This window comes from Bombina bombina, chromosome 1, assembly GCF_027579735.1.
Source record: "Bombina bombina isolate aBomBom1 chromosome 1, aBomBom1.pri, whole genome shotgun sequence".
In the NCBI taxonomy this organism is placed as follows: domain Eukaryota; kingdom Metazoa; phylum Chordata; class Amphibia; order Anura; family Bombinatoridae; genus Bombina; species Bombina bombina.
Window position 1 is genome coordinate 916202016 of NC_069499.1, and position 21311 is coordinate 916223326.

Below are 21311 nucleotides of genomic sequence, written 5' to 3' on the forward strand. Positions count from 1 at the left end.
ATATATATATATATATATATATATATATATATATATACATATATACAGTATATATACATACATACATACACACACAATGATTGAATGATTAATTGTTTTTCCTACCTGGTTAACCATATCCCATTTCTGATTTTATCTTATATATAAACTAACACTACTCTGACCACACATCTTAAAATTATGTATTTATTACCATCTCCTCTCCCCCCACCTCCCTCCAAATACTGAATGTAAACTGAGAAACTTTTTTTGTGTGTGTGTGTGTGAAGCAAAATAGTGTTGGTCACATTCCATTGGGCAACATGTTTAACTATCTACAACTAAATGTTCAAAGTGCAACCTGTGATCTCTTTGCACATTTTAAAATTTTATTCCTGGGTGAAGCAGAGAAATTGATTGCTGTAATATGTAATGTAAATTCAGTCATTTTCTACATAAATTGGCACATAACTTATTACCTGTGCTGCGACTGTATCTGGATCAGAGGTAAGTGCGTCTTAGGAGTCTTTAATTCTGTCTGTATAAACGGATAATGACATTATTTGTATCTCTTCTCACAATGACATAACTATACAGTTACATCAGATTCCCTTTATTGTAAAAAGCAATGGACTACAGGAAGCCAGATTCATGCAAGGCAGTGTTTCGTTACCCCAGTTGTCAAGTACACCTAACAGGCCATATTTTCATAATATCTTAATGAGAACACAGGTGAAATAATCCGCTGATCAGTTACCATTGCTATAAACCTGCTCTCACCCATAAGCTAATTATTTCACCCGTGCTCTAGTTAAAGGGACAGTCTAGTCCAAAATAAACTTTAATAATTCAGATAGGGCATGTCATTTTAAACAATTTTCCAATTTATTTTGATCACCAATTTTGCTTTGTTCTCTTTGTATTCTTAGTTGAAAGCTAAACCTAGGAGGTTCATATGCTAATTTCTAAGCCCTTGAAGGGCTCCTTTTCTCTCAGGGCATTTTGACAGTTTTTCACCACTAGAGGGTATTAGTTCATGTGTGTCATATAGATAACACTGTGCTCATACACGTGACGTTCCAGCACTGATTGGCTAAAATGCATGTCTGTCAAAAGAACTGAAACAAGGGGGCAGATTGCAGAGGCTTAGATACAAGATAATCACAGAGGTAAAAGGTGTATTTATATAACTGTGTTGGTTATGCAAAACTAGGGAATGGGTAATAAAGGGATTATCTATCTTTTAAAACAATAACATTTCTGGTGTAGCCTGTCCCTTTAAAGAGACATTGAACACTAAATACATTTTATAAGCATAGTATTTTGAGGTTATTCCCCGTTTCCCTCTAATCATGGATACCACCATGTTGAAATCTATCTTTCACTACTTTCCACTGCTGACCTGTTTGTACATGTGCAGCAACTCACCTTCAGATACATGCAGTGTAACCTGAGTTCCAATATCGCAGCACCCATGATTAGCCCCTTAACGACACGAGTCGTACAGGGTACGTCGCACACAACCTGGTCTTTAAAGACCAGCGAGGTACCCTGTACGACTTTGGGGATTAAAGCGGCTGGAAGCTTTCCTGATCGCTTCCAGCCGCTTTACAGTTATTGCAGTGATGCCTCGATATCGAGGCATCCTGCAATAACATTTTTCCCCCATCCGATGCAGAGAGAGCGGGTGGGCGGCCATCGATGAAAGGCTGAAGAGAGAGGAGGGCGGGATCACGGGTGGGGTTGTCGGGAGTGCGCACCGGAGCGCGCACGTGCACGGGGGGCGGCGGGCGCGTGCACGGGGAGGGAGCGGGTGGGAACCGCTTCACTACAGAAAAAAACATTGTATAGAAGTGGCAGTAAGGGGGGATAAAATCCCTAATGAAAGTTAATCTAAGGGATCTAGGAGCGGGTGGGGGATTGGTCTGTGGGGGGGGGGGAAGCTACACTACAGAAAAAAGGAAAATAAATTAAAAAAAATTAAAAAAATACATTTTTATTTGCAAACTGGGTACTGGCAGACAGCTGCCAGTCCCAAGATGGCTCCCAGTAAGTTAGAGGTGGAGGGTAGAGAGCTGTTTGGGGGGGATCCTACACAGCTGCATATGTAAATATGCTATACATTTTTTTTTTTTAATACACCTTTTATTTTAGTACTGGCAGACTTTCTGCCAGTACTTAAGATGGCGGGGGCAATTGTGGGATGGGTGAGGGAAGAGAGCTGTTTGGGAGGGATCCTGGGGTGTGATGTGTCAGGTGGGAGGCTGATCTCTACGCTAAAGCTAAAATTAACCCTGCAAGCTCCCTACAAATGACCTAATTAACCCCTGCACTGCTGGGCATAATACACGTGTGTTGCGCAGCGGCATTTAGCAGCCTTATAATTACCAAAAAGCAACGCCAAAGCCATATATGTCTGCTATTTCTGAACAAAGGGGATCCCAGAGAAGTATTTACAATCATTTATGCCATACTTGCAAAAGTTGTTTGTAAATAATTTCAGTGAGAAACCTAAAATTGTGAAAAATTTTAAGTTTTTTTTAATTTAATCGCATTTAGCGGTGAAATGGTAGCATGAAATATACCAAGATGGGCCTAGATCAATACTCGGGGTTGTCTACTACACTACACTAAAGCTAAAATTAACCCTAGACGCTCCCTACATGCTCCCTAATTAACCCCTTCACTGCTGGGCATAATACACGTGTGATGCGCAGTGGCATTTAGCGGCCTTCTAATTACCAAAAAGCAACGCCAAAGTCATATATGTCTGCTATTTCTGAACAAAGGGGATCCCAGAGAAGCATTTACAACCATTTATGCCATAATTGCACAAGTTGTTTGTAAATAATTTCAGTGAGAAACCTAAAGTTTGTGAAAATATTTGGGAAAAAGTGAACAATTTTTTTTATTTGATTGCATTTGGTGGTGAAATGGTGGCATGAAATATACCAAAATGGGCCTACATCAATACTTTGGGATGTCTTCTAAAAAAAAATATATACATGTCAATGGCTATTCAGGGATTCCTGACAGATATCAGTGTTCCAATGTAACTAGCACTAATTTTGAAAAAAAAGTGGTTTGGAAATAGCAAAGTGCTACTTGTATTTATGGCCCTATAACTTGCAAAAAAATCAAAGAACATGTAAACATTGGGTATTTCTAAACTCAGGACAAAATTTAGAAACTATTTAGCATGGGTGTTTTTTGGTGGTTGTAGATGTGTAACAGATTGTGGGGGTCAAAGTTAGAAAAAGTGTGTTTTTTCCATTTTTTCCTCATATTTTATCATTTTTTTAAAGTAAATGATAAGATATGATAAAAATAATGGTATCTTTAGAAAGTCCATTTAATGGCGAGAAAAACGGTATATAATATGTATGGGTACAGTAAATGAGTAAGAGGAAAATTACAGCTAAACACAAACACTGCAGAAATTTAAAAATAGCCCTGGTCCTTCAGGGAAAGAAATTGAAAAATGGCCTTGTCCTTAAGGGGTTAGAGGGAGGTGCATGAAATCTCTTTAGAGTTCAGTGTCCTTTTAAGATATCATCAAAATCTGGCCTATAAGGGGGTACATGAGGACTGGACTTGAGAAATACTGAGGTAAGGAACATAAAAGTCAGTAGAATAGTATGTTGGAGTTGTATAGAGTAAAAATTCCACAAGGTTTTTGCTCTTAATATCAATGAATAGGGTAACTTGAATTACTTTTTTGATGACAATGAGCCATTATTTTTAAAATGACTTGCACTTCCTGTTTACCACAATCAAATCGCTCCTGATGCTCATGTCGCTACTGATGTTATTTTGTTATTACCACCTATGAATGCAGCTCCTGTCTGTGTCATTTGCATTTGGCTCAGTAAGACTAGGTTTGTGCCTGGGGAAGCAATTTTTATTTATTTATTATTATTATTATTATTTTTGCAAATCAATTATCCCTTGGTGTCCAGTGAGGGGAGTGACCCCTAATATATCCTCTGTCTCCATTTGGGATAAATATTTGAGGGAATGGGAGCTAAATTGCTGGGAGTGGAAGATTTGGACAGGCAGTATATCACACAGTGCCTAGGGCAGCACAAAAACGAGATAAGCTACTGCCTATATCAGATCAGACCCTAAAACCTGTCAACTATATTCTCATAAGAACTAGATACACTACTGCCTATATCAGATCAGACCCAGCTAAAGCCAAATGAAATACCAGATAGCCCAGTAAAAGGGACACTATAGTGCAACAAAATGACAGGCTAATTAATTAGAGCAAAGAGGTTACAAAGGGTCTAAACATATAGTTAAAACCCCACTCTGCATTGCCACACTTAGCATGTACAGGGCCCTGGGCAAGAAAAATGTGTGGGGGCCCTCAGCACAGCCCCCTTATTCTCCTCCCCCTGTATGCCCTGCATTTAGTGTAATATATATATATATACATATATATATATATAAAAATCACTATGTATTACACTTTTACTGTAAACACTTCTTCATAAACTAAATACAGGATGTACATTGCACCTCATCATATCCCACCACTGATGAGTGTAGTGCTGAGACCCCCAAAGTACGGGGCTAGTGCCCTTCATAAACTGCTCAAAGGGCAATCCTGCCACTAAGGAACCACAGAGAATGCATTAGAGCATTTCATGATTGTACTGCACTGTTCTTTTAGATACAAGACACCTGTAATCCCAGGGCTGTCAGTGTGGGAAGCCACATCGCATATGATCAACATCATGTAGGATTGCCACCTCAGCCATGTTTTCCTGGACAGTTATGAGTTACACATGTTGCAGGGAGGAACATACATTGTGCCTTAGGTCATCAGACGAATAGTGCTGGTGGACACCTCAATACATGATCCTCCCTGCACACCCTGCAGTATGTGTAACTTATAAGTGTCCAGGAAAACATGGCCAAGGTAGCAACCCTAAGCATGTGCCTTATTTTGGAATTCTGCTTTTTTGTACATCAGATTTATTAGTGTTAAAGTGCAACACACAAATATTTGTGCAAATCCATTCCTACCCTATATAATATCTGTGTGAGGCCTAGTTTTGATTCTAGACCTAGAGGTTAAAGGGACATTGTACACTAGATGATCCATTTATATAGCTCTTCTTGTAGTGTTTTTATAATAATGTATAGTTTTGCTCATTTTTTAAGAACATTGTGCTGATTTTCAGACTCTTAACCAAGCCCCACAGTGTCAGATGTATACACGTGTTTACAGACTCCTGCTGGCTCCTGTTTATGTCATCTGTCTTTTTATTGGCATGGAAGGGGGAGGTGGTGAGTGTCTGCTCTTTTTGTTTACTCAACCCCTTTCAGTGGGTGTCCCAGCCTAACCTTATCAACAGTGCTGAACTGGGAGCTTCTAAGTAAGTTTTGGAAAGGTTTTATACTGGATGTTCAGATCAGTATCTCTGTATATTTGTCTTTATAGTAGTGTCTATTACATGCAGTAATATGAAATTTGGTGTACACTGTCCCTTTAAAGACGAACTCAATAAAAACACTGCTAATTTAAGATAATGTAATGATGCAGGATAATGTCTTCTGTATAGCATTAAAAAAAATAAGGATTATGATAAAGGATAATGACTTTTTTTCTACAGCATATATACTTGCAAGACAATAGTATTTACTAGTAAATGTAGTGATTTATATAATAGGTTGGCAAGAAGAGAGAGAGATCAGCAAGCAGGTTTGGTGGGGTTGGGTTTAATATAAACACTCTGGGCAGAGACTGAACTATAAACAGCTCTGAACACAGTAGAATAAATATTTAAATGTTGCAGCTATAGGGCATGGATATAGATTTATAGCCACTGATGCTGGAATTCACGTTTCACTTTGGAACCTGGCCTTAGGTTTACCAATGAGACATCTCACATGAAAAGATTAATGGAAAATTGGATCCTGTTTTCAATTACTGAGATACATTACAAAAATAATATAGAATTAGAAATGTCAGAGAAAATGTCTTTTTGTAACTGGTGAGCTGCTCTATAGAAATAAAAGATCTCTAGTGCATACCCATGATTTTATCTTTTCCTGTATAATTCTCTGGCTTTCTAGAATTCTAGTGAAACAAAGCTTCTCTATTTATTTCTGTCAGCTGAATGACATTTTACATTTCCTGTTCCAACATCACTAATCACATAATTTATGGATGGTGTAAATTGGCAATGGTATTTAATTGCATTACTGCCTTGATTTTTTTCAGATATCATTATCCAATAAAATTCAAACATCTAAGATCTCTTAAAGCATAATAAAATATATTTTTATGACACATTTTGTCCTATTGAGCTAACAATATTATATGTATCTAATCTTTGCACACAAGATCATATTAACTATGCCTCAACAAAGCTTTGAAGTTATCTTCATAGGATAACCAACATTTCCTTCCAGATCTTGGGATAGAAATGTAAAACACTTATTGCCCATATTAACCATATGATTGTGTTATTGTCTATAAAAATTCTAATTTGCAGATAGAAATGAACATTAGTTCCCATCCATGAAATATTTAATCAATCATTTATTTGCTATAACACCTTCATATTCTTCTGTTGCAGTGTTTCTATATGTACTGAGCACAATTAACAAATCAGCATGATACAAATGTGTGTGTGTGTGTGTGTATATATATATATATATATATATATATATACTCTCAAATCCCTGTCTTGTGTGTGTGTGTGTATATATATAAATATTTATATCCTAAATGTTATTATATATATATATAAAATAGTTATTCTATGTTAATTAGGAGTTAATAATATCACACCAGAAAATATACATGGTGTATTGCACACAGATGAAAAAGAAAGCTATATTCCTTAGAGAATTGAGAAAGAACAGTTGGCTCCTTAAATTGACTAGTCACAGAGGAGGGTAGATTCTGCTTTTGAGGTCTTGCAATATAGCAGATGCGGGGAAGGAGGGAGGGGTGTATCTAAAAGGCAGGAGGGGGAGGGAAGCTCCAGATTGTACCTCTGAGAGGGGAGCATCTGTCACTCTCCATCTTGCTCTCAGTCCTAACCCAGCCCTGCTGAGGAGTGAAGATCACCCACTCCTGGTTCTGCTGCATCTTTGTCTCCTGCTTCTGATTCCCAGCTTGGCTTTATCTGCGAGGTATGCAACCCTGGAATACTCTTTATATTACAAATATCTGCATTTTGGATATCCATGTGATTTAGATATTAGTAGCAAGCTGTAAAGCAGATGCTTCTCTTTTGCAGATTGAGCTTTTAGCCGGTTCCTTTGTTCTGCCGGCTGCACTCACCCTCTCGTGCTCTGCATTTTCTCACAGTGCTGTAAACCTCACTGCAGCAAATGTGAAAACCCACAGCTCAGAAGAGATCTAGTTTATTGTTTCATTTTCTATTAGTTAGACGTTAGTCATATCACTTTACGCTTTTATATTAACGTTCATTTTAAGTATTCAGGGCTGTCTAGCTTGATTAGACACATGCATGTCAATAAGATGTACATATCTAAATTATTAACACTTAACTGGCAATAATGTGGTTAAACTGTTCTATTAACAATAGCAGCTAGGGTTATTTGTAGTTTGTATAAGATTGCATATTTGTAGTAGTATAGAAACAGCTGTGTGCATGATAATTACACATACCCCTTCAATTTCCTCCTCCACATACTATAATTGTAATTCAATCAATTTGCATCTGGTCGGTCACATTGTTTTAAGTACATTGTTATAAATGTTGTAGCATATATTTCTTTGATAGTATTTATAATAACCATTGTTAATGTATTAACCACCTAGTATTTTTTTATTTTTTTACTTGCAGGGTTTGCAATGCAATGTAGATCGATGTTTATTGCACCCCCTTTAGGCAATTAAGTGGTTAATTCTTCTTCAAATGCAAAATCCTGCACCAGCTGTGAATCTGAAATGCATTTTCTAAGATGTTTAAATGAATCAAAGCCAAGAATGGCATTAGTTTGAATATGGAAAGGATATTGATTTAAATGGTTTTGCACAAGATTTAAGATGCTGCAGGTAGATTGTAGCTGAGGGAATAATTGTATGCTTTGAGGGAACTTCTTCTTTTGCATAACAAAGAACAGCCATCCCCATAGACAATAGGCCTTTGACTCTTGGACAAACAGAAAGCTCATTTTATTTAGTAGACTTCAGTTAGAGGATTAATACTTTTTTTTTTCTAGATTGCCCTGTGGGATTAAAATAACTACAGATAGGGTGTGTCTTAGATCATTCACATCTCTCCGAGTTGTGTAGAAATGAATACTCCCAAATGAGTGTGAAACATTTTAAAAAATATCAACCTTCTTTAGAAGAAACACAATAGTAAATGTATTTAACATTTTAAAGGGACATTCCAACCCAAACTAAAATTGCACATGGGTGAATTTTAATTTTGAATGTGTTTTTGCAGTGCATTTTGTTAACTTTTTTTTTTTTTCTTCCAGAATGGTTTTGCTGTCACTGTTTCAATTAGGGATTTTGCAGTGTGCACACCTGGAGTGTATCTAGAGATGCTCAGTGTACCAGCATTAAATAGTGTGTCAATTCATAACCAGCAGTGCCTGGTATTTTGATGACAATGATAAAAGCCACTACTGGCTCTGTGAGCAGACTGTTAAATGCTAGTGCACAGAGCATATGGAGATATGCTTAATATGTCCTTGCACAGAAAAGCTGTGACTAAAGCAATCATCGTTTTTACTAAAAGCCTTTTTTGCTACCACTAGTTTTCAGTTTTGGATAGAATATCCCTTGAATGGCAACCAAAACAAGTTAATTTGTATCTGCTTTTACATTTTTAGAACAATAAAACAAGATATATGCATTAGTAACATTTATAATTGGTGTCTTTAAAACAAATCCATTTGAGGTGACTGTATTAGGGTATTTGTATTTATTTGTCATGCTTCTAAGCACAGATGTGCAGTTAGATTTTATTGCATGAGATCTTCATTTTAGTTATCAATCGTACACCTTGTAATAAACCTGTTTTTAAATACACTTTTAAAGTGCTTTCAAACCATATACATTTGTTATAAATAAATTATATGTAAAATGCAACAATTGGCAATAAAATTAACTGTCTCCTTGCTATCTTTTGATCTGCTCATTATTAAAATGCAAAATGTTCTCATATGTAAAAGCCTTTTATTATTTCTTGCATATAACTGATTTTTTTTAACCCCTGCAAAGGGATTTAAACTATATTAAAATCTGCTACAGAATGGCAGAGTTCTACTGAGAGCTAGCTGAACACATCTGGCGAGGCATATATGTGCAGCCACCAATCACTAGGGTTACCTTCAACACATTGCTGCCTCTGACCCTATCTAGGTATTTTATTTATTTATTTTTTAAGTAGGCATGTGCATTCAGCAGTTTCGTTAGCTGCCGAATGTGGAAGAAGGGGGGCGCTCGCTGAATTTGGCTCTTCTCTGAGACACGTTTCTTCTTGTGAAAGTGGAACACGCTGAGAGCTGTATTTGCACGGTAGTGTGTTGCGCTTTCACAAGAAGAAATCCGGCTCTGGAAAGAGTCAAATGTCATGAGTGTCCTCATTTAGCCTAATGCACATGTCTACTTTTAAGAAAGGATTCCAAGAGAACAGAGTAAAATTTATATTAGAAGTAAACTTGAAGTCTTTTAAAGGGACACTCAAGTCAACATTAAACTTGCATGATTGAGATAGAACATGCAATTTTAAACAACTTTCCAATTTACTTCCATTAACACATGTGCAGTCTTTTTATAGTTTCACTTTTTGGGTCACTAGCTCCTACTGAGCAGGTTCAAGAATTCACAGAATATATGCATTTGTGATTGGCTGATGGCTGTCGCATAATACAAGGAGTGGAAATAGATAACTTTAAAATGTGTCAGAATAAAATCTATTACTAATTTTGAAGTTCTGAGTGCTATTGCATTGTCTTTATCGTGCATTTGTTTATGCAAATCTACTGTATTTACTGGTGCTTTAAAATTGGATTTTTTATTTAAATCGTGAAAATCGACTTTCATGTCTCTTTAAGTTAACTGCACTGTGTTTTTGAGGATTCTATTTAGAGGTAAAATGCATCACAACTGTGTATGGATTAAGATTACGTACTAACGAATTCTATATATCTTTTATTTTTTTTAATGTAGATCTCACAATGGGAGGAAAACTAAGTAAGAAGAAAAAGGGATATTGTTTGGGAGCTGGTAAAGAAGGCGAATCTACAGAGAATACTGAAGTTGAACAAAAAGAACCTGAGATTCAGGATGGACAAAAAGATGCAGCTGAACCAAATGGGGAAAATTCTCAAAAAGACCAAATTGAGAACAGCAGTAACGGTGAGATTCAGAAGCCCCAGTCAGAAAAGCAGGAAGATGTAGTAACATCAGGAGAAATAACCAAAGATGACCCAAACACTGACCAAATAAAAGAAAACAGTGATTGTACAAAGAAAGAGGAGGTGATTGAAACATCACAAGAAATAACTGTTCAAGCTGAGGTTTGCGCTACTATATTACAACATGAACGGCCTAATAATGAGGAGAGCCCAGCTGAGAAAACACAAGCAGTTAAGAACACAGACGAACTATTGGAAAAATCTGATCAAAAAGTGGAGTTATCTTCTTGTAATCTGAGTCCTGTTAAAGATGCCCCAGTGACTCCTAATCAGGTAAAGGGAAGCAATGTGGAAAATCCGACTGATCAAGAGCATATTGTACAAGAATCTGTGCCTAAAGAGTCAGCTGTGAATTGTGTCTTAGCCTCCAAACCAGAAAGTGAAATTGAAGGTATAGAGTCGAAACAAGAAAGCCATCTAGTTGTGATGTCTGAGGAGAAACAACCTATGCCCAAAGATAGTCATGAGGCAGTAGCTGAACCTGAGTCTGAGAAGGCCCCTGCAACAGTAACTGAGCCAATCCAGGCCCCTGTACAAGAACCTGTGCAGGCTTCTAAACCTGTGATGGTTCCTGTGGCAGAACCTGAGTCAGTGAAGGCCCCTGCTTCAGAACCTGAAGTTGTGCAGGCATCTAAAATTGAGAAGGCCCCTGAGTCACAGCTGGTGAAGCCACCTGAGCTAGAGCCAGAGCCAGAGAAGGTCCCAGAACCAGAGAAGGTTCCTGAGCCGGTGACGACCCCTGAGCCGGTGAATGTTCCGGTGACGACCCCTGAGCCGGTGAATGTTCCGGTGACGACCCCTGAACCGGTGAATGTTCCGGTGACGACCCCTGAGCCGGAGAAGGCCCCTGAAGCAGAGCCAGAGCTTGTAAGGGTTCCTGAGCCAGAACTGGCAAAGGCCTCTGAGCAGTCTCATGAGCCCTTGAACATCACAATGCATGCCCCTGCGCCAGCACCTGAGGAGTTAGTAGACTTGACAGTCCCAGAATCTGTGACTGAATTAACAGCACCTGCACCATCATCTGTGTTAGATCTAAATGAAAAGTGTGAAGGTGAAATTAGCCAAGTGGTTAAGGAGGTTGAGCAACCAGCACCAAAACCAACACAAGTGCCTGAGCAGTCCACTCATTTTGAGGACAAGAGCATTGATCAAAGTTCTTCATTGAGTGAAGATCAGGGTATAAACACTCTTAAATCAGAGACCATATCTACTAAGCAAGAGCAGCCATCAAAGGAAGAAGAATTCTCTGTAGCAGAGCAAAATGTTTATAAAAATGATCTTACCATCCAAAAATCTTCAGCTGATCAGTTGAATAAAAATATGCAAGAAGATGTAGTCAATAAAATTACTTTAGGAAAGGAGAATATTCAAGATACAGTTTTGGAAGGACAAGTAGATGAACAGAAGATCAACCATGTATCAGAGCATGAGATCCATGAGGAACCCATTAATACCGAGGTAGGACTGGATACCTCAAAGCAAGAGAATATGAACTCTAATTCTGAGGTTGCGAATACTGAATTGGCTATCACAGATGATGTAAAACATTCCATAGTCCAAAGAAATTCTGAGAACAAAGAACCAAGCCATGAAACAAAAATTGAAGATTTAGAAAATGATACTGTGCCCTGTGCTACTCCTCAAACTAATGATAAGCAAGTAATCCACAATGGCCACTCAGTCAATGAAGACATTTAAGGCAAAGAAGAACAAAGAAAATGGATCATCTGGTCTGGATATCTACATAAACAGGAGGAATGAATATCTTAACCTTTTCAAGTATATAAAGATTAATAGCAATGATATCCTTGGTTTTTGATACAATGCTGCAAAATTATTTGGTCTTAGGTATAATGACCAAGCTTTACACATGAATTTTAGAAGTCTTAAATTATATTTCAAAAGAAAAATAAACCACTCTAGCCCCCCTAAGAAAGAGTTGCACACAAGATAACTAAGAAAATTAATAATTATCATATTTAATACAAAAATACTTAGGAAATCCAGGGGCATACAAGGAAAGTCCTATTTATATCAATTTTTTTCTAAATTTTCACTGGTATTCCCAATTCTTAAATTATTGTTATAAATGTATGTTAAAAGAAATTTGTAAAGTTTACTAACACCCAAATCAAAATGATGTGAATTTACCCTGATGTTCAGAACAAAGTCTTAAGCATGAATTCAACAATGTTTTCCACAAATAAAAAATTTCTGTATAATAAGCTCTGTGTGTTCACGCATTCTGTTTTCTTACATCTTAGTATATGGCATTTATGAGAAGGTTGCATAAATATGGCCAAAAAAAGGGAGTGGACTTTTGCCTAATCTAGTAAAATATTTCTAAGGAGGGCAAATTTTGAGTGGATCTTAAGCATTACTCTTTTAGTCTATGCCTATACATATGTTTAATTATCCAAACTCTTCACCAACCTCCTCACCACACCAGCAATATCCACTATAGCGCACATCATAGAACTTGACTCCCACAAAAGGAATTGGCTGCATAACTGTCTGCCTGCTTCTCAATGTAAAATAAGTAGAGAGTAAATGTTAAAGGACCAGTAACTACAGTAGAATTGAATACTTGAGAAATATACAATTCAATAGCACTTAAAATGAGCAGTAGATTTTCAAAGTTTAAGGTACACTGAACCCAAATTCTTTTCTTAGGTGATTCAGATAGAGCATGCTGTATCTGAATCATGAAAGTTTATTTTTGACGTACAAGCAGTAGCGTATTTAGGTTTTGTGCGGCCCTAGGCACTCAGAATTCTGCTGCCCCCATTCCGCCCCCGAAGTTTTAGGCAATTTTTTTTTCCCCCCCATAATATTTTCTGCTCAGGGATTAACGTGTTTGTTTTTTGTTTTTTTTTCATGGCATTTCTAAAGTAAATGTTCACCAGGGCTTTGTGCAAAACACAAGAATTCTAATCTACATACATTATCAAAACATGCACTCTTTCTGAGTATGTGCAAAGGTGACACACACACACACACACACACACACTCTTTGTGATTGGCTGTCACATTATACAAGGGAGGGAAAATTGGATTAAAGGGACAGTCTAGATAAAAAATAAACTTTCATGTTTCATATAGGGCATGTAATTTTAAACAACTTTCCAATGTACTTTTAACATCAATTATCTTTGTTCTCTTGGTATTCTTAATTGAAAGCTAAACCTAGGTAGGCTCATATGCTAATGTCTAAGCCCTTGAAGGCCGCCTCTTATCTGAATGCATTGGAGTTACCTAGGAGTCAGTACTGATTGGCTAAAATGCAAGTCTGTCAAAAGAACTGAGATAAGGGGGCAGTCTGCAGAGGCTTAGCTACAAGGTAATCACTGAGGTAAAAAAGTATATTAATACAACAGTGTTGATTATGCAAAATTGGGAAATGGATAATAAAAGGGATTATCTATCATTTTAAACAATAACAATTCTGGTGTAGACTGTCCCTTTAAAGGGATACTAAACCCAAATAGTTTCTTTAATGATTCAGATAGAGCATGCAACTTTCAAATTTACTCCTATTCTCAAATTTTTGTCATTCTCTTGGTATCTTTATTTGAAAAGGAAGAATGTAAGTTTAGAAGCAGGCCCATTTTTGGTTTACAACCTGGGTTGTTCTTGTTGATTGGTTGATAAATTCACTCACCAATAAACAAGTGCTGTCCAGTGTACTGAACCAAAAATTAGCTGGCTCCTTAGTTCAGATGCCTCTTTCAAACAAAGATATAAAGAGAACGAAGAAAAAATTGATAGGAGTAAATTAGAGCATGCCATTTTAAGCAACTTTCTATCTGAATCATTAAAGAAAGAATTTGGGTTTAGTATCCCTTTCTGAAATGTATATTTTAATATATATATATATATATATATATATATATATATATAATCTTCATGTTTTGATAATGTATGGATTAGAATTTTTTTTTATTTAATTTTTTTCTCCCCTAAAAAAAAATAAATCATCATGCTTTTATCTAAATGATAAATATATATTTTGCAGCAATAGATAGAAGTGTGCCTGTGAATGCAAGTGTTTTGCAAGCCCTGGTGAACATTTACTTTAGAAATGCCATGAAAATAAAAAAAACACGCTAATCCCTGAGCAAAAAATTGCCGAAAACTTGGGGGGGAGGGAGGGGGCAGCGGAATTCTGAGTGCCTAGGGCCGCACAAAACCTAAATATGCCACTGCTTGTATGTCAAATATAAAATTTCATGATTCAGATAGAGCATGCATTTTTAAGCAACATTCCAATTTACTTCCATTGTCTAATGTGCTTTGTTCTCCTGGTGTCCTTTTAAAAAGCATACCTAATGTATGCTCAGGAGCAGCAATACACTTTGGGGAACTAGCTGTTGATTGGTGGCTGCACATATATGCCTCTTGTTATTGGCTCAGGTAATGTATTTATATCCCAGTACTGCATTGTTGCTCCCTCAATAAAGGTTCTTTTTAAAATTGTATGCTGTAAGTGACGCATGAAAGAAAAATGTTAAATTTCATGGCGCTTTAAGGGGTTCTCTTTTGAAAAATCGGTTTATTTGGTTGAAGGGATATTCCAGTGAAAATATAAATGCACATAGATAAATTACATCTTTGAATAGAAACATATTTACAATATACATATATTAGCAAAAATGCTTCTAGTAAAAGTTGTCAGTGTTATAATAACATTTTTCTCTGCATGTAAGTATAGCTTAATATTCTAAGTGCAGCAGCTTTTTTAATAGTGCAGCTGCTCCGCGCATCAGTGAGGTTTGTATCATGTCAGAAATTAACAAAGGTAGTCATTACCAGATGATATAAGCATTTTAGGCTTCCTGAGCAAGTGCTGTGTTTAAAATGCTTGTGCACGGTGCATACCTAATAATAAATACACTTTTGAAACCGCTATAGCTTTTATTAGAAGCATTTTTGCTTATACATGTATACTACAAAAATGTTTCTATTCAAAACTGAAATAGCTGGAATCTCCCTTTTAAATTAGATGTTTGGCTTAGCTTAGTTTAGCCCTGACAACAATGTGGTGGTGTGTATGTTTATTTAATATAATTGTCACAATTTGCCATACTTGCACAAGCCTGTTGCAAGTTGGGCTGTGTAAAGGGTCAGAAGTGTGCATGTGTCTTGAACACTATATGGCGGCAATGTTTGCAAAAATGTGTGTAACAATGTTCTACATAGTGTTCAAGACATGCTCATAGCCTCAGTACACTATCAGAAAAATATGTGCAAAAATGTACCTTTAGGGGTGCAGCAACTTGTCACTGGGGCATTTCCCTCAAAGGTACACCCGCTGTACCCTTTAACATGGGTACATATTGGTACCCTTGAGTATTCTACCTTTTGGTGGCTAAATTGGACCTCAATGCTATGGTACCATAATGTACCCTTAAATGATGCAAATTTGGTCTTTTAAGGGTACTGCCCCAGTGACGAGCCCTTTGTACACAACATAGCATATAAATAAAATGCTGTTGCGTCAAATTTATTTAATAACATTCAAATACGCATTCACCTACTGTGCTCTTGCTCAGAAAGTGTATTTGTCTAGCTTTAAAGAACAATAATAAAAAAATAACCTTACAGTAGCCATAGTTCTATGATTTTGGATAGTGTTGCCTAAAAACAGGTCCTAAGCCTCTGCCACTGGAATTCCTGAAACAACCAGGAAAAACAAATTGTTCCAAAAGAAACTACTCGCAAATGTCTTATTTCACTCTGTACTAGATTCTAACAACAAATTGTTTAACTTACGGTGATACGTGCCACATAAACCTAGAGAAAACATATAAAAAAAACCAACATAATAATAAAACTCTAACAAAAGAAAGGAGTATTCAGGGCAGTGAAACGATAAAACAATAAAACTCACAATCATACATTTGCATTTAGGTGACTTATCTCAATTATTTAATGAACACATAATTGGCACTGTGGAAAACTCTATGTAACCTAAGTATAAAATTACTGTTTACCACCTTGGGAAATAACCCGGAGGTACACAAATTATATGGACTTGCAGAGTTTGGCAGCCTTGAACCACCCTTCCCCCACAACCTTTTAGTCACACAAGTGATTGTACCTTTTTGGGGGGGATGAAATGGTACAGACATGGACCCATTGATAGTTGGAAACATATTTGTTCCTTATTTACCCTTTAATGGTACATATTGGTTCCTTAAGGTGTAATTATGACCCATTGAGGGTACAACCACAGCAGTTGTACCTTAAGTGTTCACAAACGAACCCCAACCGTACCCTTTTTTCTGACAGTGTATGCTCTCATAGAAAGTAACTACATTTCAAGATAGAATACCAAGAGAAAGAGGTAGATGTGACAATAAAAGTAAATTGGAAAGCTTTCTTTAAATCGTAAGCTCTGATTTATGAAAGCTTAATATTGAGAGCCATTTTCCATGTTACCTCATGTAGCCACTTTCCATTGTAAAGGAATACACAATACTTGCAATTCCCAGCACAAGCAACTGACAACCCCCCCCCCCCCTTTAGTTTAAGGCATTTTACTATGAAATCTCACAAGATCACAGTAGGCAAAATGTGAACGCTGCACTGATGAAGCTGATTTTTTTTTTTGTTTTTAACCATGCAGATCACAATAGCAGAAGGATAACTGCTCACACAGAACTTACTCTGATGAGCTGAGGATATTTTGATGGAACATATCTTTTTTTTTTTTTTTTTTTTTACATATTTATGTGATATTTTACTGATATGCTGCATTACTTTCCAGCAGATAGATAAAATGTCCCTTTTAGTCTCACTCAGACGTACATAATTCAAGTTAAAATGATTTGCAGATCATAGGTGCAACAGACAACTATTTCCTACTGTAATTTATCATCATCACTAGACTTTGTTGTTTTTTTTGCCTTACCAGGAAAATGTTGAGGACGCCCTGCAGGAGCCTTTTATTTATTACAAATGTTTATAACTAATACTCTTCATATAGAAAATATTATAAAATGAATAAGTATGATGAACCATTAGTGATCTTGTTAGATCATAATTTATGGCTTAAAAAGTACTTGCATCTTATAGCAGATTAGAACATCGGTAAAGTGGTAGTTTTCCTTAAAGGGCCACTGTAAGTAAATATTTTCTATACCTGTTACTAACTAACTACCCCAAATACGCTTTTTATCAATAGCATTTCATTAACATATCTCTACCGTATATCAGAAATCTTGTCTGCAAATTTAATTGTTTTCCAAACCCACTCCGTGGGTATCCTTTGCTCTGTACCAATCCGTTTACAATACCTAGGTTTCAAAATGGCGCTTTAAACACAAAGTTATTGGTTTAAGTATTTTGAACACACGTGACATCATCGGCGAATAAAAGATATAACTTTTAGAACGTTATGAAACTTCGTTTTGGAGAAAATAGAGGTCAGTAGGTTTTAATTAATGTTTATTAACTTTAATATGTTAGTTGTTTAGCTTAAAAATTATAACAGAAAGTAATCCTTTAAGGTCTTGTTAACATACTGTACAAATGTATTGAAGGCTAATGTAACCCTTTCATTCTGTTGCCAAGTGCTGAAGATGGGAACACTTGCTTGAAAAAGGAAATCGCGTGATTGTCAATGTGATCATATGGTTTCAATGCCTGGATCGGATCATGGGGAACTGCCTACGCTGCTCCAGTGATTTTCCATTAAATAAAAGTAGAAGCTCAGTGCTTCTAGAATGGTATAGAAGACAGCCTAACATATATGAATTGGACAAGTAATATAAGCAAAGTTAGAAATATGGATGACTTAAACATATTACTGAGACTGGTACATTAGAGGAGATCTTTCAAGTTAGCTCAGTAAATAAGATAGCTTTCAATTATAGCTATTAGCGCATCATAGTTAAAGGTCTTTTTACACTTATCACAGGATATAATTAAAGACAATATTGTAATACATATGGTACAGTAGGAATAGGTTTAAAAGTACGCATGCCTTTGAAGAAGCAAAGTAAATGAATTCTAGTATCTTAAAGCTAAAATGAACAGTCTACTCCAAAAAATTTAAAAAGATAGACAACGCCTTTAGTACTCATTCCTTAGTCTTGTACAACCAACATTGTTATATTAATATACCTTATAGTCTTTAAACCTCTACATTTCTGCCTGTCTCTAAGACACTGCAGTCCCCCTCTATCTATACAGCGCTAGTTCATGTGTGCCACATATATAACATTGTGCTCACTCTCATGGAGTAATTCATGAACCAGCACTAATTGATTAACTGCAAGTCTGTAAATAGAGCTGAGATTAGAGGGCAGACTGCAGAAGCTTATATACAAGGTAATCACAGAGGTAAAAAGTATATTAATCAGTCACCTAGATTACGAGTTATGCGTGCTATAGGGAAATTGATGAACGCAAGAAAAGTTGCGTTATTTAACCCCCTATAGCGCAACCATTACAAGTTTTTCAAAACCCGGCTTGTGCATGCGATATGGGGTTTTTAAGCTCCCTAACTTAAACATAATTAAAATAGAGCTAAATTAAAGTTACAATTATTAACTAAATAATACCTATTTAAAACTAAATACGTACCTGTGAAATAAAACCTAAGCTATCTACACTATAACTAATAGTTATATTGTAGCTAGTTTATTAACTATTTACTAACTACCTAGTTAAAATAAATACAAACTTACCTGTGAAATAAAACCTAAGCTGCCTTACACTAAAACCTAACATTACCAAAAATAAAAAAAACACTAAATTACAAAAATAAAAGACTAAATTACGAAAAATAACAAACGAAATTATCCAAAATAAAAAAGAATTACACCTAATCTAATTGCCCTATCAAAATAAAAAGCCCACCCAAAAAAACAAAACAAAACACTAGCCTACAATAAACTACCAATAGCCCTTAAATGGGCCTTTTGTAGGGGATTGCCCTAAATTAAACAGCTCTTTTACCTGTTAAAAAAAATACAGTAAAACCCACCACCCAACCAACCCCAAAAATAAAAAACATAACTCTAAAAAAAATCCTAAGCTACCCATTGCCCTGAAAAGGGCATTTGGATGGGCATTGCGATTAAAAGGGCATTTAGCTCTTTTACATGCCGAAACCCTAAACTAAAAATAAAACCCACCCAAAAAAACCTTAAAAAAACTTATCACTAGCCCGCGAAGTTCCACTTACAGTTTTTGAAGTCCCGCTTGAACGATCTTCATCCATGCGGCGAGAAGTCTTCATCCAGGCGGCCTCTTCAATTTTCATCCCGGCGGCGAAGTCCTCATCCAAGCGGCGAGAAGTCTTCATCCAGACGGCCTCTTCAATTTTCATCCCCGCGCGAAGTCCTCATCTAAGCAGCGAGAAGTCTTCATCCAGACGGCATCTTCTATCTTGATCCTGGCGGCGCGGAGCATCCTCTTCATACAGTCACCACCGTACACTGAATCTTAAATGCAAGGTACGCGATTCAAGATTGCGTCCCTTGCATTCCTATTGGCTAAAAAATTTGAATCAGCCAATAGGAATTAGGGCTGCTAAAATCTTATTGGCTGTTCAAATCAGCCAATAGGATTTAAGCAGCTCTCATTCTATAGGCTGATTCCAATCAGGGCAATGGGTAGCTTAGTTTTTTTTTTAGAGTTAAGTTTTTTTTATTTTGGGTGGTGGGTTTTACTCTTGGAGGGGTCTTTGTATTTTTTTTTTACAGGTAAAAGAGCTATTTAACTTAGGGCAATATCATACAAAAGGCCCTTTTAAGGGCTATTGATAGTTTATTGTGGGCTAGGTTTTTTTTATTTTGGGTGGGCTTTTTATTTTGATAGGAAAATTAGATTAGGTGTAATTCTTTTTTATTTTGGATCATTTCATTTGTTATTTTTCATAATTTAGGGTTTGTTATTTTTTGTAATTTAGTCTTTTTTATATTTCTTGTATTTAGATTGTTTGTAATTTTTAGAGTAGTGTAAGGATTTTTTTAGTGCATAGTTAGTTTAAAGGGACACTGAACCTAATTTTTTTCTTTCATGATTCAGATAGAGCATGAAGTTTTAAGCAACTTTCTAATTTACTCCTATTATCACATTTCCTTTATTCTCTTGGTATCTTTATTTGAAAAGCAAGAATGTAAGTTTAGATGCCGGACCATTTTTGGTGAACAACCTGGGTTGTAATTGCTGATTGGTGGATAGATTCATCCACCAATCAAAAAGTGCTGTCCAGAGTACTGAGCCAAGAAAAAAAGCTTAGATGCCTTCTTTTTCAAATAAAGATAGCAAGAGAACGAAGAACAATTGATAATAGGAGTAAATTAGAAAGTTGCTTAAAATTGCATGCTCTATCTGAAAAAGAAATTGGGTTCAGTGTCCCTTTAATTTTAGTTTAATAATTATATTAGAAAAGTGGAAAAAAACTATACTGGAGGTATAGCAATAGAGTGCGCCAAGAGAATAAAAACAGTGTTGGTGCTGAAAAATCTTGATTGAGTGTAAAGTGCGAATGGGTGTCAATAAATATAAAAATCTGGAATAAATTCTTATTAGGAATCTATCAGTGGGATGTAAATATGTAGAAACAATTGATGCGCCCACCGGTATTTGAGAGTAATCTAATTGTGGTGTTCAACCATGTAAAATAAATGTGTATATTATTTGGAAATAGAATAAATTGATTAACAGGTGTTAAACAAGAACCATAATATATATCGAAATATATTATTAAAAATATAATAAAAAGAAAATAATAATATAATATAAAAAAGGTGGACAATAATAAAGTCAAGATTTGACAGGCAAAAACACAATGCTTAGTAGAAAATGGAAAGGCAAAATAAAGATCTGGAACTGGTGCTCAGATCAACCTTGTTCATATATCAAAGTCCAGAATGTATTGGTGATTAAATAAC

General features: G+C 36.1%; 1 protein-coding gene across 2 annotated transcripts; it reads left to right on the forward strand.

The window, feature by feature from the left end:
- The first annotated feature begins 365 nt into the window (after positions 1 to 365).
- LOC128648305 (immunoglobulin A1 protease autotransporter) lies at positions 366 to 12629 on the forward strand. 2 transcript variants are annotated; one of them, XM_053702117.1, is made up of 2 exons: positions 366 to 486; positions 10157 to 12629. In XM_053702117.1, the coding sequence occupies exon 2, from the start codon at positions 10165 to 10167 to the stop codon at positions 12100 to 12102; it is 1938 nt and encodes a 645-aa protein (XP_053558092.1). In that variant the 5' UTR covers positions 366 to 486; positions 10157 to 10164; the 3' UTR covers positions 12103 to 12629. The 2 variants fall into 2 exon arrangements, with proteins under 2 accessions (XP_053558092.1, XP_053557286.1); XM_053701311.1 differs by lacking the exon at positions 366 to 486 and adding an exon at positions 7019 to 7134.
- The last annotated feature ends 8682 nt before the right edge of the window (positions 12630 to 21311 follow it).